Source organism: Hippoglossus hippoglossus, chromosome 8 (genome assembly GCF_009819705.1).
Source record: "Hippoglossus hippoglossus isolate fHipHip1 chromosome 8, fHipHip1.pri, whole genome shotgun sequence".
In the NCBI taxonomy this organism is placed as follows: domain Eukaryota; kingdom Metazoa; phylum Chordata; class Actinopteri; order Pleuronectiformes; family Pleuronectidae; genus Hippoglossus; species Hippoglossus hippoglossus.
In genome coordinates, this window is record NC_047158.1 from 6,695,101 (window position 1) to 6,707,632 (window position 12,532).

Below are 12,532 nucleotides of genomic sequence, written 5' to 3' on the forward strand. Positions count from 1 at the left end.
CAATTAGAGTATATTTTTCTAATATTTCAGAAACAACGGTTTATGTTTAATTTTTGTACAATATCATGAATAAATACCACCCCAAAAATGTAACATGTAATTTTATCTCGGTTATTATGAATTTATTAGTAATTTATTATTTATGTATGTGTTTATTTATTTATAACTGTTTAAATTTATTTTACCAGATGCCACTTCCAAGCAAAATAAAAACCGCTCGCCATATGCAGCGTGTTAATTCTGACCCTGTAGCAAGAGCGGAGAACCTTGCTCAGAGAAGAGAAAGGTATGTTAAAACATTTTTAAAATGAAAACTACGAATAAAGCAACATGAAGTACATATTGCTCTTATGTGTTTTTCATTACTGGACGAAATGCATATTTGCATTAAAATGTTCATCTATCATTAGAAATAAACAGCAGGGAGAGATTCCATATGCCAAGTCAAGTGAGTTGACAGAGAGAGAGAAAAAGAATCAGAGAGAGAACTGGAGGGCTGCATCCAGAGTTTACAGAGAAAGTAAAAATATGGCAAACGCTGTGTTAGACCTTACACCGCCATCTATGGAGAACATTCCACCAGTTCTGGTTGATGTAGATGTAGCACAAGAGCAGCCAGTTTAATGAAATGTTTGTTCACAACAATGTGTGCTGCACTTAAATGTTCTTGATGAGATTTTTATTTTAAAAAAATGTTTAGGAAATGTTTGTGTTCATGAAAATTCTATGAAATTTTAAGAAAATCTGGTTTGAGTCAAATTTTTGTATGGAATTTATTGTTTATTGATCTTTTTAAATGATAGGTTTTCATATCATTTGGAGCGACCACTCATCATGTGGTGCGACCAATAATACCAAGACCTGTATTAAATTTAAAGTAAAATATAAAATTTCTGTGGCTGAAATATTAATCACTGATACAGTATGCTTAAATGAATGATATTTTTTAAACATTTTTATCAATTTTATGCACTTTACCGGAAAAATGAGTCTGTTAACTGTTAACATTTAATAAAGGGACGGTGACATTATAGAACAAAAATATGAGATCATTATTTACAAAAACTCTAAAGAAATGCAACTACTTTGTTACTAATGACTTTATATTATTGAGAAATTGTAAAAATGTAAGCATATTAAGGAAATTAATTCATTTTAAGATAAATTACGGTCGCACCACATGACTTTTTTAAGGCCACGGCCAATTCATCTAGATGAAAAAACACTAAAATTAAATAATTTGAAATTTTTATATGATTTTATGTGTACACAACATTCCTAATGTTTGAATAATTATAATAGATATTCTTTTTTTTGGTATTTTAAAATTGGCCTGTTGAAAATCCTTATACGTCATTGACCCATATATCAATATATCAAATTTATCACTAAGCAGTAAACACTCCCAATATAAAACACCCAAATAAATAAACAAAACAACATCAATCATCTGTAAACAATAGTTTTTGTTTTCAATGGGAAATAGTGCACCATTGTGGAGTATGTTAATAGTTTAGACATATTTAAGGCTAACTGTAAGTAACAAGTTAAAAATAATAAATACCAGGACAAATATCTGTATCATCAGGACACAGTACTGCCTAACTATAGTTTAGTTTGACCGTGTGCAGTTCTTCACTTTAATCACTCATTGCCAACACTGATGTTACTGTTTCTATGTGACATTACTGAAATGATCACACTCATAATTATTTTAAACTCATCATAGTCATGTGTAATCTATTGATTTAGAACAATACTGCACTTCCTCACTGTCACCATTGGGGAGCAGTGGACATTCAAACTACGCCAAGGCAACCATAATTTTTATATGATTAAAATTTAAATGATAACTGATAATAAGCAGTTACCTAATCAACACTGCCTGTTAATATCAATAGTGAGCAACAACAGTGAAAGGTGTTAATTACTTACATATATATTTTTGTATTATCTTTATATGCTTATATTTTTACTCTTGCAGGCAGCTATTGTAATAAACACAATTTCCCCCTGGGATCAATAAAGTATTTCTGATACTGATCCTGATCTCTGTATTTTTATAAATGTTATTTTTATTTAATTATGTTGTTTATTTTTATTTCTGATTTGAAAGTATCACTAACTCTTGTCTACCTCTTTTTTAACTATCTGCTGCTGTAACTAACTTGTACAGTTACCATTAAATAATCACTGGATAATAAGCAGTTACCTTATTAATACTGTCAATAATATCAATAGTGGACAGTGAAAGGTGCGAGTTGTGTACATATCACTGTATTTTAATTTCATTATGTTGCTTATTTTTTATTTCTAATTTTAACGTATCACTAATTCACTAACATGAACTAGAACCTGTGGTAGCCACTGTAAAAAACATGGCAGCCTTCGTATAGAGGTCCTGCTAGCAGTGTAAATATAAAGTGTTAACATATAAAGGGGCCATTCTAGGGTAAAGAAAACAACAATTTAGATAATTACACACTAGTGAAAAATTTACTAGGATTATTTAATATTCAATATTCTCTTCAGCCAATAGATCACTTTCACCCAAATCTCACACACTGGACCTTTAACTATCTGCTGCTGTGAGTGAATTTCTCCTTGGGATCAATAAAGTTAATGATATTTTAACAATGAGGGTTGCAGTTCTTCCCTTTGACCACTGGAGGGTACACTCACGATTTCGAAATGTAAACACGCCACGATCAAATGTAACAAAGCACTGAAATCTCACAGGAGAGAAAATAAAGAACGGCTGATGTTGTCATTTATTGTTGATGCTGACGTTGGATGTTGTCACTCGCTCGGCTTGCTGACGTTATATACCCGAGGCAGCCGCTGCTCAGTCATGACGTGAGGAGTTAATCCAGCTCAGTGGACGTTGGCGGCGCTGCTAACGTCAAACAAACTTCAGCAGCACCGCGGGCAGGCTGCGCTTCTCCCAGCTCCAGGTAATGTAGCTCTCGCCTCCGCGTCAGCAGCGTCGTTTCACCGTCGCGACAGGAACCCGCGTCCCACGATGCCACGGGCGCATTCAAAGTCCGTCAACGTGCAACGATTCGCGGCTTCGCATTCAGTCTGTTGTTGTCCGTTACGCTAGCTGGCTGGCTGGCTGGCTAACGGCCGCTAGCAAACACGCTTCGCTTTCAGCTGATGAAACACACCCGTAACCAGCTGAGCGCAAACCAAACACTGGCCGCCAGCTGCTAAACGACCGTGTGACCACAGCTCCGTGGGAGAAGGGATCCGTCCACCTGCCACTGGCCAGCGGTGACGCTAACCATCTCCCCCGCGCTGTCACACCGCGTCAGATAACGGTGCTAATAATAATAATACAAATAATAATGATGATAGTAATAATAATGTCACAGTTGTCGTAGATACGTGTCCCAGTTTAAACCCACACACACACACACGCTTTCGTCCGTTTGCCTCAATTACGCAACGAAGTTATTCACGGTTAGTTGTGCAAGTAGCTCTGAGCTGGATTATCTGGGGAAGGATTTACAGCAAACATCAGCTAGCGTTAGCGAGCTAGCCGCTAGTTGGCCGAGGACCCTTTTAGCATCAAATACCTCCCAGCGAGCTTTTGTTTGGTTTGTTGGTGAATCCTTTTCCAAGCAGGCGCCTTCAGTCAGCCGTGTTTTTTTTAACTGTTGTGATGGAGCTTGGTTTTTATTTACATCGGGCTCAGGGGGCAGCTGGAGTTTGGGTCTCAGAGATGCTCCTGCAGCTGTGATCAATCTCATCCATAGTTATTTATGATGTGTTTTTCATCTTCACTACAGGTTGCAGGACTCCAGGCTGGGGTTTTTCTTTTCTGGATAGCACCAGGTAAACATTGGTTTTCTTGTCAAGCAATTACTTCTGAATCACTGAATCACATACTGCTGCACATGATGGTGTCCATCAGGGGTCATTGTACCTAAAAACATTGTTGTGTTGGTGGACAGCAACACAGTCTAATACATGTAGTATATCTACTGTAGGTCACATGTACCAGAGTTGTTATGCTATTAAATCTGTTATTGACCCTTTGTTTACAGCAAACACACTGTGTGTGGATTCGCTCAGCAATGCAACACGTCACATAAACTGAAACAGAAAACGCCTCAATCGGTTTCCTGTAAATAACTACTGCTTTCACAATCATTATTTCCAAGCAGTGTGACAAAACTGTTACACCTTGCTCTAAATAAAAGTGCCCCCCACCCCCCACTTCCCTGTTTCCATTTTCTCTTAGATATTTGTTTAACTTCGCTAAGGGATGCATTATTTAGTTAAAGAGAAAACCACACTTCCTGTTGAAACAGAGGAGCTTCCACTTGTGTTGTTGTTCAGGCCTCCAGTCTAGAGACATTATAATCATTAAAGGGATTCCAAATCTGTTTGTTTGATTTTACTTATGAATCTAAATCAGTTCACAGCACTGTATTATTTAAGTTTTTATGACTTTCCTTAATAACTGTTCACTTTTTACCTTCATACTAACGGCTTCATCCTGTAATTGAACATTTACTCGATATGATTACCTGTATTTCATCTTTTGATTCTTAAATGATTTTACACCTTTTGTTTTGAGAAGCTTTGTTAACAAAATAAAGCTAGCAATGTGTTTACTATTTACTAATAACAGGCAGTATAGCACCAATAAACCAGGGCGACGAAAGAACATTGATACCACCACTCAGTGTCTCAATCACAAACCTGCTGAAAAGTCCTCTAGAGCTTACTTGGTACATATGTAGGCTGACATCAACAGTTACAGCAAGTACCTCATTAGCCTCTGTGACTGTTGCTGGAACAATGCATGGCTTGGGAGAAGCTTGTGTCAGAGAGTAATGAGCCATGGGACTCAAACCGTGCATGTTTTCTTTTTGAATCAGAGTAAAAGTCCAGTGGAGTGTTGTGAGAGGAGCTCCGTGTCCATCCCCTCTCCCTGTCCAGACGTCCAGCCAGTATGTCCAGCGATCCTCCTCCTCCGTACCCCGGAGGTCCCAGTGCCCCATTCGAGGAGAAGAATGGACAACCTGGTAATAAAACAAAAAAATGCAGAGATACAATATTTGTGTTGACCTAATGAAATGCATGTTGCAAATAACAACAGATGATCAGCCCTAACACATTCCTCTCAACACCCAATTTAATCATTGTGGCTCAGGTAAACTGTCACCATGGAGACTACAGTCGTCCCAGCTTTGGTTACAAAGTGCATGTCTGTTTAATCACAAAACTCTCACGAAGAAGAGAAGTGTTTTGAACACACTGTGGTATTTAGGCACCAGCCAGTTTAAACTGACCACCAGCTGGAGTTTGGTTTCATGTTTGAAACTGAAGATGAAATTTAAGTGTCAGACTCTCAGAGCAGCAGGGATGTTTGGACAGCACAGCTCTAATGACATTATTATAACACAGGTATCAAAGCAGGTTCAATTAACCTAAACCACAATCAATTAATACTAATTGCAATGTATTATACTTGTATTATATGTTATAGACTTTTTTTCAATTCAATGTTTTCTTTTTCATTTACAGTAAGAACTGCTCCGCAGGGACAGCCCTTGCCTCCAGACTATGGTCCTCCACCCTACGAGGCCTCACAGCCAGGCTACCTTCCCCCACATGTTCCAGGAGAAGGACCCATGCCAATGCCAATCCCGATGCCGCTGCCACCACAAGGTGCTGCTGCAGACAGTGTGCATATTTAAAAAAATAAGCTGCCAAAAACGCTGTCATTGTCCAGTTTTCACAGTTAATGTGTTTGCTAAAGTCTGGCAACCTGATGAATGTAAGACTAATGTTAAAACTTTTACCTTGTGCTTGGTCCTTTGAATTTTAACTTTCTTGATCACGAGACACACGTGGGTCCACGTGTGATCAGATCACAAAAACCACATGTTAATACCAGGTGTGTACTATTACACCAGTCAATGTTATTAATATATTGGAGCTTAAAGGTTGTGCATGACAATTATTTGTTTGTTCCTGTTGGGTCCCCCCAGCTTAATTAATCAAATTTGAAACTGGTAATATCTATCACAAGTGGCACTATTAAGTTATTTGTGTGTATATGCTTTTAAATTCATATGTATGTTGACAGGTGGTCCCTACCCGCTGCCCCCCGGTCATTTTGGTCACCCGATGCCAGGACACATGGGCCCCGGCCCCAGTCACTTTGTCCACCAGATGGGGGGCCACACAGCGACCGTCCTGGCTCCTCCGGGGGCAGCCACCACTGTGACTGTGCTGCAGGGGGAAATGTTCCAGACCTCGCCAGTGCAGACCGTGTGTCCGCACTGTCAGCAGGCGATCGTCACCCGCATCTCCCACGATGTCGGCCTCATGAACACACTCTTCTGCCTCTTCTGCTTCTTTGTAGGGTAAGTAGGTCACAGAAAAGAGATTCACTACCAGTCACACAGCAGTTAATTCAACTTAGTTAGCACAGCAACCTCTCTGGAAAATGTCTGGAGACTACCTGGAGTTTGGTGCATGTCCGAAAGCAGCTAAAGTCACTGAACAATATTTTCTTCTCTCATTTTCAGGTGTGATCTCGGCTGCTGCTTGATTCCCTGTCTGATTGACGACCTCAAGGATGTGACACACACCTGCCCTTACTGTAAGGGCTACATTTACACATACAAGCGTATATGCTAACCGCCGACAGCTGTATGCCACAGAGACGTGTACATGCACACACATAAAACTCATAGCTCCTCCTGCTGGTAGTGACAGCCCCCCCGACCGCCTCCATTTTTGAAAAGTGTCGTGTGAGCCCTCTTAAATTGTAAGTGTAGTTTTCTCATTAGTTCACTATATTTATTGTATATAATCTCGCAGCATATTTTTTTCCCCCATGTATAAAGATGCATTTTAATTGTACAAATCTCCCACAGAGCTACACAGGATTGTAGGGCACTAAAACATTCACGTAGAAAAGCAGGAGGCACGCAGTTGCATCTGATCCTGTGTGGAAACATGGGAGGAGACTTGTGATGTTACACATCACAACAGAAACAAACGATAGGTTGACAGTCTCAGTTAGAGAAAACTTTGAAAATGGTCAGTTTATTTATTTTAATCTTTCATCTGTGAATTTTACTCAGAAGCAAGTGTGTTGAAGTCAAACATACTGAGTAAACCCTATTTCTTTTTAATTTATTTCAGAAATTTTATCCACTATTTTAGCAAATTAATCTTAACAACTGTGAACATTTGTCCATTTCGTCTGAGAATTTTCTTCTAACAGACCTAGTTTTTCCTTTTTTTGTTGTGAATGTGAGCAAATTAACCAGCCATTTTCATCTCGATAAGTGAATGTAGACTGGTGACAAGTTAAATGAAAAATAACCAACACACACACACGCCTCGGTAAGACGTTTGGTCCCCTTGTACCACCAGCTTCATGAATCTACTGGAGGGATTGAACACCATTCCTCTAAAAGATCCTCCCTCATTTTGATGAATGTGAGGGAGTGCACTGTCCAACACATCTCTCATGGGTGCTTTATCCTAATCAAACCATCCAGTGTCCCCTCAAACCCCCATTGTTCTGCTTTTTCTCTTTAATTTGTCACCTGGCTATATTTGCTTGTTTCGGCCAAGATGGATGTTACTTGCTATATTTGTTAACCTGGGCTTCAGTGAGCAGTCACAAAATGTTGAGTGATGTACAGTTAAACTATTACACATGAACGCCCTCTGTCCATTTTTCGAGAATAGAGCTTACATTTGCACTTTAAGTTGAGATTCACATTTTCCCCTTCTTTAACTATGAACGTCTGCAATTCCTTAGAGGAAAGAAATGTGATTTACAATGTCATCGCAGCAGTATAAGCAGTGTCAAATTTTGGCTTTCCCTGGCTTAGTTGTTTGCTCAGTGAACTCCACTGTACATGCACTTATTCAGGCTAAAGTAGAATTAAAATAGAGATGCAGACCGAGGATTGTACCGTTAGGAGACACAATGCATGATCCCAGTAATCTTGTGTCCTTTGGCCAAATGTTTCTATCTTCTCACTGATGCTGCTGGTGGATTTTTGCTGCCAAACATGTAGCTAGTTTAAAAAGGAATTGTTGGCCGGCAAAGAAAACAGTGGTGGCTCCATCAATCATCACTCAGCCATTAAAGAATACCTGCACTTCTCTGATGCATGTTAGATAACAAACACAGATGTCTGTTGACTATTAATGTAATTACAAAAGAAAATGAATCCCTGCTAGCGTCAAATGACTGTTATCAGACATCTTGCAAAAATGACATTGTGATTCCACTGAGATGAATACAAACAATGTTCCACCACAGCATGCCTGATCTGCAGTTCACCTTCGTTCAGTGCAGAGTTAGTCTGCATGAGCCACACATCGAAATGATGAATTCTCACTGGCTAGTTCCTTGACTCCGTGCATTTGATTTTTATTTCCCTCTCGAGGTAAGCTAAGCTGTGCAAGAAGTTTTATGTAGAGTTGAAGGATTGCATTAAACTTTTAATACAAAGTACTGTATGCCATTGTTGTGGATAATGCTGGTCTGCATTGCTCTCTAAATGTCTGTGATATGTATTAACTATGTAAGTCAACATTTGTTTGACTGTTGTATACAGGTGATATTTTACCAATAAAAATCAGAATATGATTTTCCATTGAAACTTATTTTAATGGTCCTTTAGCTGTTGCTATACACAGAATAGAAACAACAGAAAAAAATGAAATAATTAAAGAGATCTCTGCAAGAGCCTGTTGCTGATAAATAAAGGCCCAAAAATGAGTCATCTATGCCTCTTCATGAAAGTGTTCAAAGTGCAAAAGTGTCAGTCTCTCCATAGATGTCCACACTGGATATTGCAGCACTTGTAGAAAGTTGTCATGGGTTCATCTGCTGATCTGGTCTGAATCTGCATGAAATACGCCCGAAGATGACCACACTTGGGACAAGTTTCTGAAAACAGAGACAAACGTAAAGTGTCACTCCTGGATCACAAGTTGGGTTTAACACATTTGGTTTATGATGTAAAAGCAGCACAGATTATGAACGAGACTTTATCCCATGAACAAAAGCCACATTTAAATATGTGTCTGCACTGTGCAGACATAAGTGTTTAAAGGTTCAGTGTGTAAGACTTAGGTGAAAGGGATCTATTGACAGAAATTGAATATAAAATAATCCTAGTGATGTTTTGTGTGATGAACTTATTGTACGAATTGTTGTTTTATTTACCCTAGAATAGGCCCCTTATATGTAAATACTTTATATTTACATTGAGAGCGGGTACTCTCTACGGAGGCTGCCATGTTCTTTACAGTAGCCCAGACTGGACAAACTAAAAACCTTTTGAGTTTTTATGACAACTGAAGGCTACCACAGGCTCTCATGTTTGGCAGGGTGAGGGGTATTCAGCTGCAACATGACACTTCACCACTAGATGTCACCAAATTCTACACAGTGAACCTTTAACATCAGCTCTGTTTACAGTCAAGTTTAGTTTCTGCTGTCGTTCTATTAAAAGGCTCAACTGTCCTCAACAAACGTGACACAGCTCTAGCTACATCCGTTATTTGTGAATATTACATGATCTGAAACTGATAAAATTAGGTTAATTTATGTTACAGGGAGTTGCACAGCCTCATTTCCTGATTTAGGAGTTTCCACCCTCACCATGGAGAACACATCTAGTTCCCAGATATTTGTGAGTCTGTCTTGCTCACACAGCACGTGTTGAGATCTACCCACAGACTTTTTAACTGATGATGGAGACAGGGCTGTTCAAAAAGTTCATGGTGGGTTTTAGGATGTCCTGCTTTGGATCATTGTCCTGTGGAGGACAGCTGCCTCTGTACACTCAATTGTGTTAACTTAAAAAAAAACTCAACCTATCATAAACTAACTTTCATATATGGGAATCTTAACTTGATACACAATCAGAGACAATCATCAAGGCGAGAGGCCCAGAGCTGATCGAACGTCACTTACCAGGAGTTGAGTCGACATTTTCCCAGGCTTTAGCTCCACCGAGGACATCATCCACCTCCTTCAACTTGGGAAACTTCCTGTAATTCACCTGCGGCCACACAACAAAACACCTCAATTCCTCTTGAGTCCAGCGGGATCACGAACATCTCAAACGAGTTAAACCTGCGACTCACCTTTCTCGTGATGTTGTGCACGTAGGGACAAGTGTTACAGGCGAACCTCATGCATTTCTGTCCTTCCTCCACGATCAACACGTTCCCACAGGTTGGACAGAACAGGAGCATGTCAGCGGAGACACATGGGAAGTGAACGTGGGAAACGCGATGTAAGGACGGTGTTTCCCACAGGGAGCTAGCTTGTTTAGATTAGCCGCTGTAAACAGATTGACGCACGAGGATCGGCACAGGAAGAGGCGAAAGCTGGTGCTCCGTGTTTTACAGCTCGACTGGAAACAAAAGATTTAAACATAAGAGCAAAGACGGAATTTCATGTCAACACACATTCTGGAGTTATTTTAGAATCAATAAATACATATTAAATCCAACATTTGACAGATTTCATGACTAAACAGAGTATGAATTTACTTCCGCTAAGAGGAACCACGCGCACCAAGTGCTGTTATCCTCCGGTGTGTAAACTGTGCTGCACAGCCGTGGTTTGTTTACTCCGTGGATGGAATCGTAGAATCCAGTGTGTTGATTGAATGTTTTCCAGGAAGTGTAGTGAATCTGCTTCTCGTATACCCGGAAGTGCTGCGGCTGTAGTTCCCGGTGTTTTTCTTCTGTAGTTCCTGGTGATGGAGGAGCAGGACGCTGCGGCAGGAGCACAGTGTGCGGAGGAGAAGGAGGAGGAGAAGGAGGTGGCTGAGGCAGATGTGTCCGCTCCAGAAGAGGAGGAGGAAGACGAGGAGTCTCTTCCTCACCCAGAGATCCTGGATATTTTCGAGGAAGGACTCGCTCAACTCGTGCAGGATCCTTTACTGTGTGACCTGCCGATCCAGGTGATCTGTCCGTCAGAAGCTTTGTGAAGAAACAATCACACTCTTCATTCATCGCTCTCATGTCTCCAACACAATTTGATTCCTTCTACTGGTCTGCACAAGTCCATATAGTTTGTTAAATCAAGTTTCCACATTTCACAGTAAACAATCAAATCCAAATGATGAACCTCTGTTTATGTGAATCAAGGGACGTTTCTTATTTTCTAAACAAAACTGTAATCTCTTCAGAGTGCTTCAGTTTCTCTACATAAAGCAGAACCCTTTTATTTTCTATGATACATCATATAAACAGAGATAGGTTTTGACAGTATGGTCAGAAGGCCTCAGTGACATCGTGTGCTGCACGTCCTGTTTGACCAATAATAATCAATTTACAGGGATTTAATGATTAACAAGAAGCAAACACATTATTACATGGGTTTGAGAAGTCGGCACAAAAGACACTTGGGCCTTTTTTACTGATAAATGACTCAAACAAATACTGAATTGTCAAACTAATTGCTGATTCATTCCCTGTAGATTGACTCATCAGTTTATTGAATGATGATTTCAGCACTGGCTGCAGTTCATGACAATCATTCACTAAAGGTTTCACTAAGCTGAGGAGCTTTTTACAATCAGAATCAGTTTATTGTCACTTCACACGTCTGGTGTTCATGGAGGTGAAAGACCAAACCCCACAGATGAGACTTACAAACACGTTGACATGTATTTTATTTATTTTCTACTTTTATTTACAGACACATTACTGTGTGTCATATTTCATTAATCCCTGCTTTAAGATCGACAGAAGTAGTTCTGGAAATATCCCTGAAATGTGACTTTTGTTTTTTTAAGGTGACTCTGGAGGAGATCAATTCTCAAATAGCTTTGGAGTACGGCCAGGCGATGACCGTGAGGGTTTTAAAGGCAGATGGTGAAGTAATGCGTAAGTGTTGAGATTTACCTCTTGTTTCCTTTGCAGTTTGGGTAACAATCATTAGATCAGATGTATATTTACAATTTAATATTTAAACCTAATTATTCATTTCTGTATTTCTATCGTTCTTTCTCCTTAAGCCATCGTGGTGGTGCAAAATGCTACAGTCCTTGATCTGAAGAATGCCATACGCAGATTCATGGAGTTGAAACAACAACGTGAAGGTGGAGTGAAACATGTCAGCTGGTAAATACACACACACACACACACACACACACACACACACACACACACACACACACACACAGACTTTAAAATGATTCTAAAGTTTTAAAAGTTGCCAAACCTCCTTTCTTTAACAGGAGATACGTCTGGAGAACATTCCATTTAGTGTTTCAGGGGGAGAAGCTTGACGATGACAAGATGAGGCTGAAAGAGTGAGAGTATAAACTCATCACTTCATTGAACTTCATTTACATTGTCATCAACAGTGTTTTACCCAGTTTTTCCTCTTCTTTTTTCATATCTTCAGCTACGGGATCAGGAACAGAGATGAAGTGACGTTCATGAAGAGGCTGAGGAAGAAATGAAATGTCGCAACCAACATTTGTCACATCAGACGGAAAAAAACAGAAGTTCC

At 39.7% G+C, this 12,532-nt stretch overlaps 3 protein-coding genes across 5 annotated transcripts; 2 read left to right on the forward strand and 1 right to left on the reverse strand.

The window, feature by feature from the left end:
• The first annotated feature begins 2,703 nt into the window (after positions 1-2,703).
• Positions 2,704-8,638, forward strand: cdip1 (cell death-inducing p53 target 1). Of its 3 annotated transcripts, none has more exons than XM_034593423.1 (6): positions 2,704-2,954; positions 3,792-3,837; positions 4,890-5,036; positions 5,539-5,682; positions 6,104-6,383; positions 6,549-8,638. In XM_034593423.1, exons 3-6 carry the CDS (start codon positions 4,964-4,966, stop codon positions 6,658-6,660), a joined length of 609 nt encoding a protein of 202 aa, XP_034449314.1. In that variant the 5' UTR covers positions 2,704-2,954; positions 3,792-3,837; positions 4,890-4,963; the 3' UTR covers positions 6,661-8,638. The 3 variants fall into 3 exon arrangements, with proteins under 3 accessions (XP_034449314.1, XP_034449316.1, XP_034449315.1); XM_034593424.1 differs by having other exon boundaries at positions 2,852-3,320; positions 6,549-8,501; XM_034593425.1 differs by lacking the exon at positions 3,792-3,837 and having other exon boundaries at positions 2,754-2,954; positions 6,549-6,698.
• Positions 8,639-10,418, reverse strand: polr3k (polymerase (RNA) III (DNA directed) polypeptide K). The gene is made up of 3 exons (XM_034593427.1): positions 10,147-10,418; positions 9,974-10,061; positions 8,639-8,941 (listed from the first exon to the last, which is right to left on the reverse strand). The coding sequence occupies exons 1-3, from the start codon at positions 10,255-10,257 to the stop codon at positions 8,814-8,816; spliced, it is 327 nt and encodes a 108-aa protein (XP_034449318.1). The 5' UTR covers positions 10,258-10,418; the 3' UTR covers positions 8,639-8,813.
• Positions 10,419-10,551: 133 nt separating this feature from the next.
• snrnp25 (small nuclear ribonucleoprotein 25) lies at positions 10,552-12,514 on the forward strand. The gene is made up of 5 exons (XM_034593426.1): positions 10,552-10,973; positions 11,811-11,901; positions 12,033-12,138; positions 12,255-12,329; positions 12,425-12,514. The coding sequence occupies exons 1-5, from the start codon at positions 10,770-10,772 to the stop codon at positions 12,480-12,482; spliced, it is 534 nt and encodes a 177-aa protein (XP_034449317.1). The 5' UTR covers positions 10,552-10,769; the 3' UTR covers positions 12,483-12,514.
• Positions 12,515-12,532: the final 18 nt, after the last annotated feature.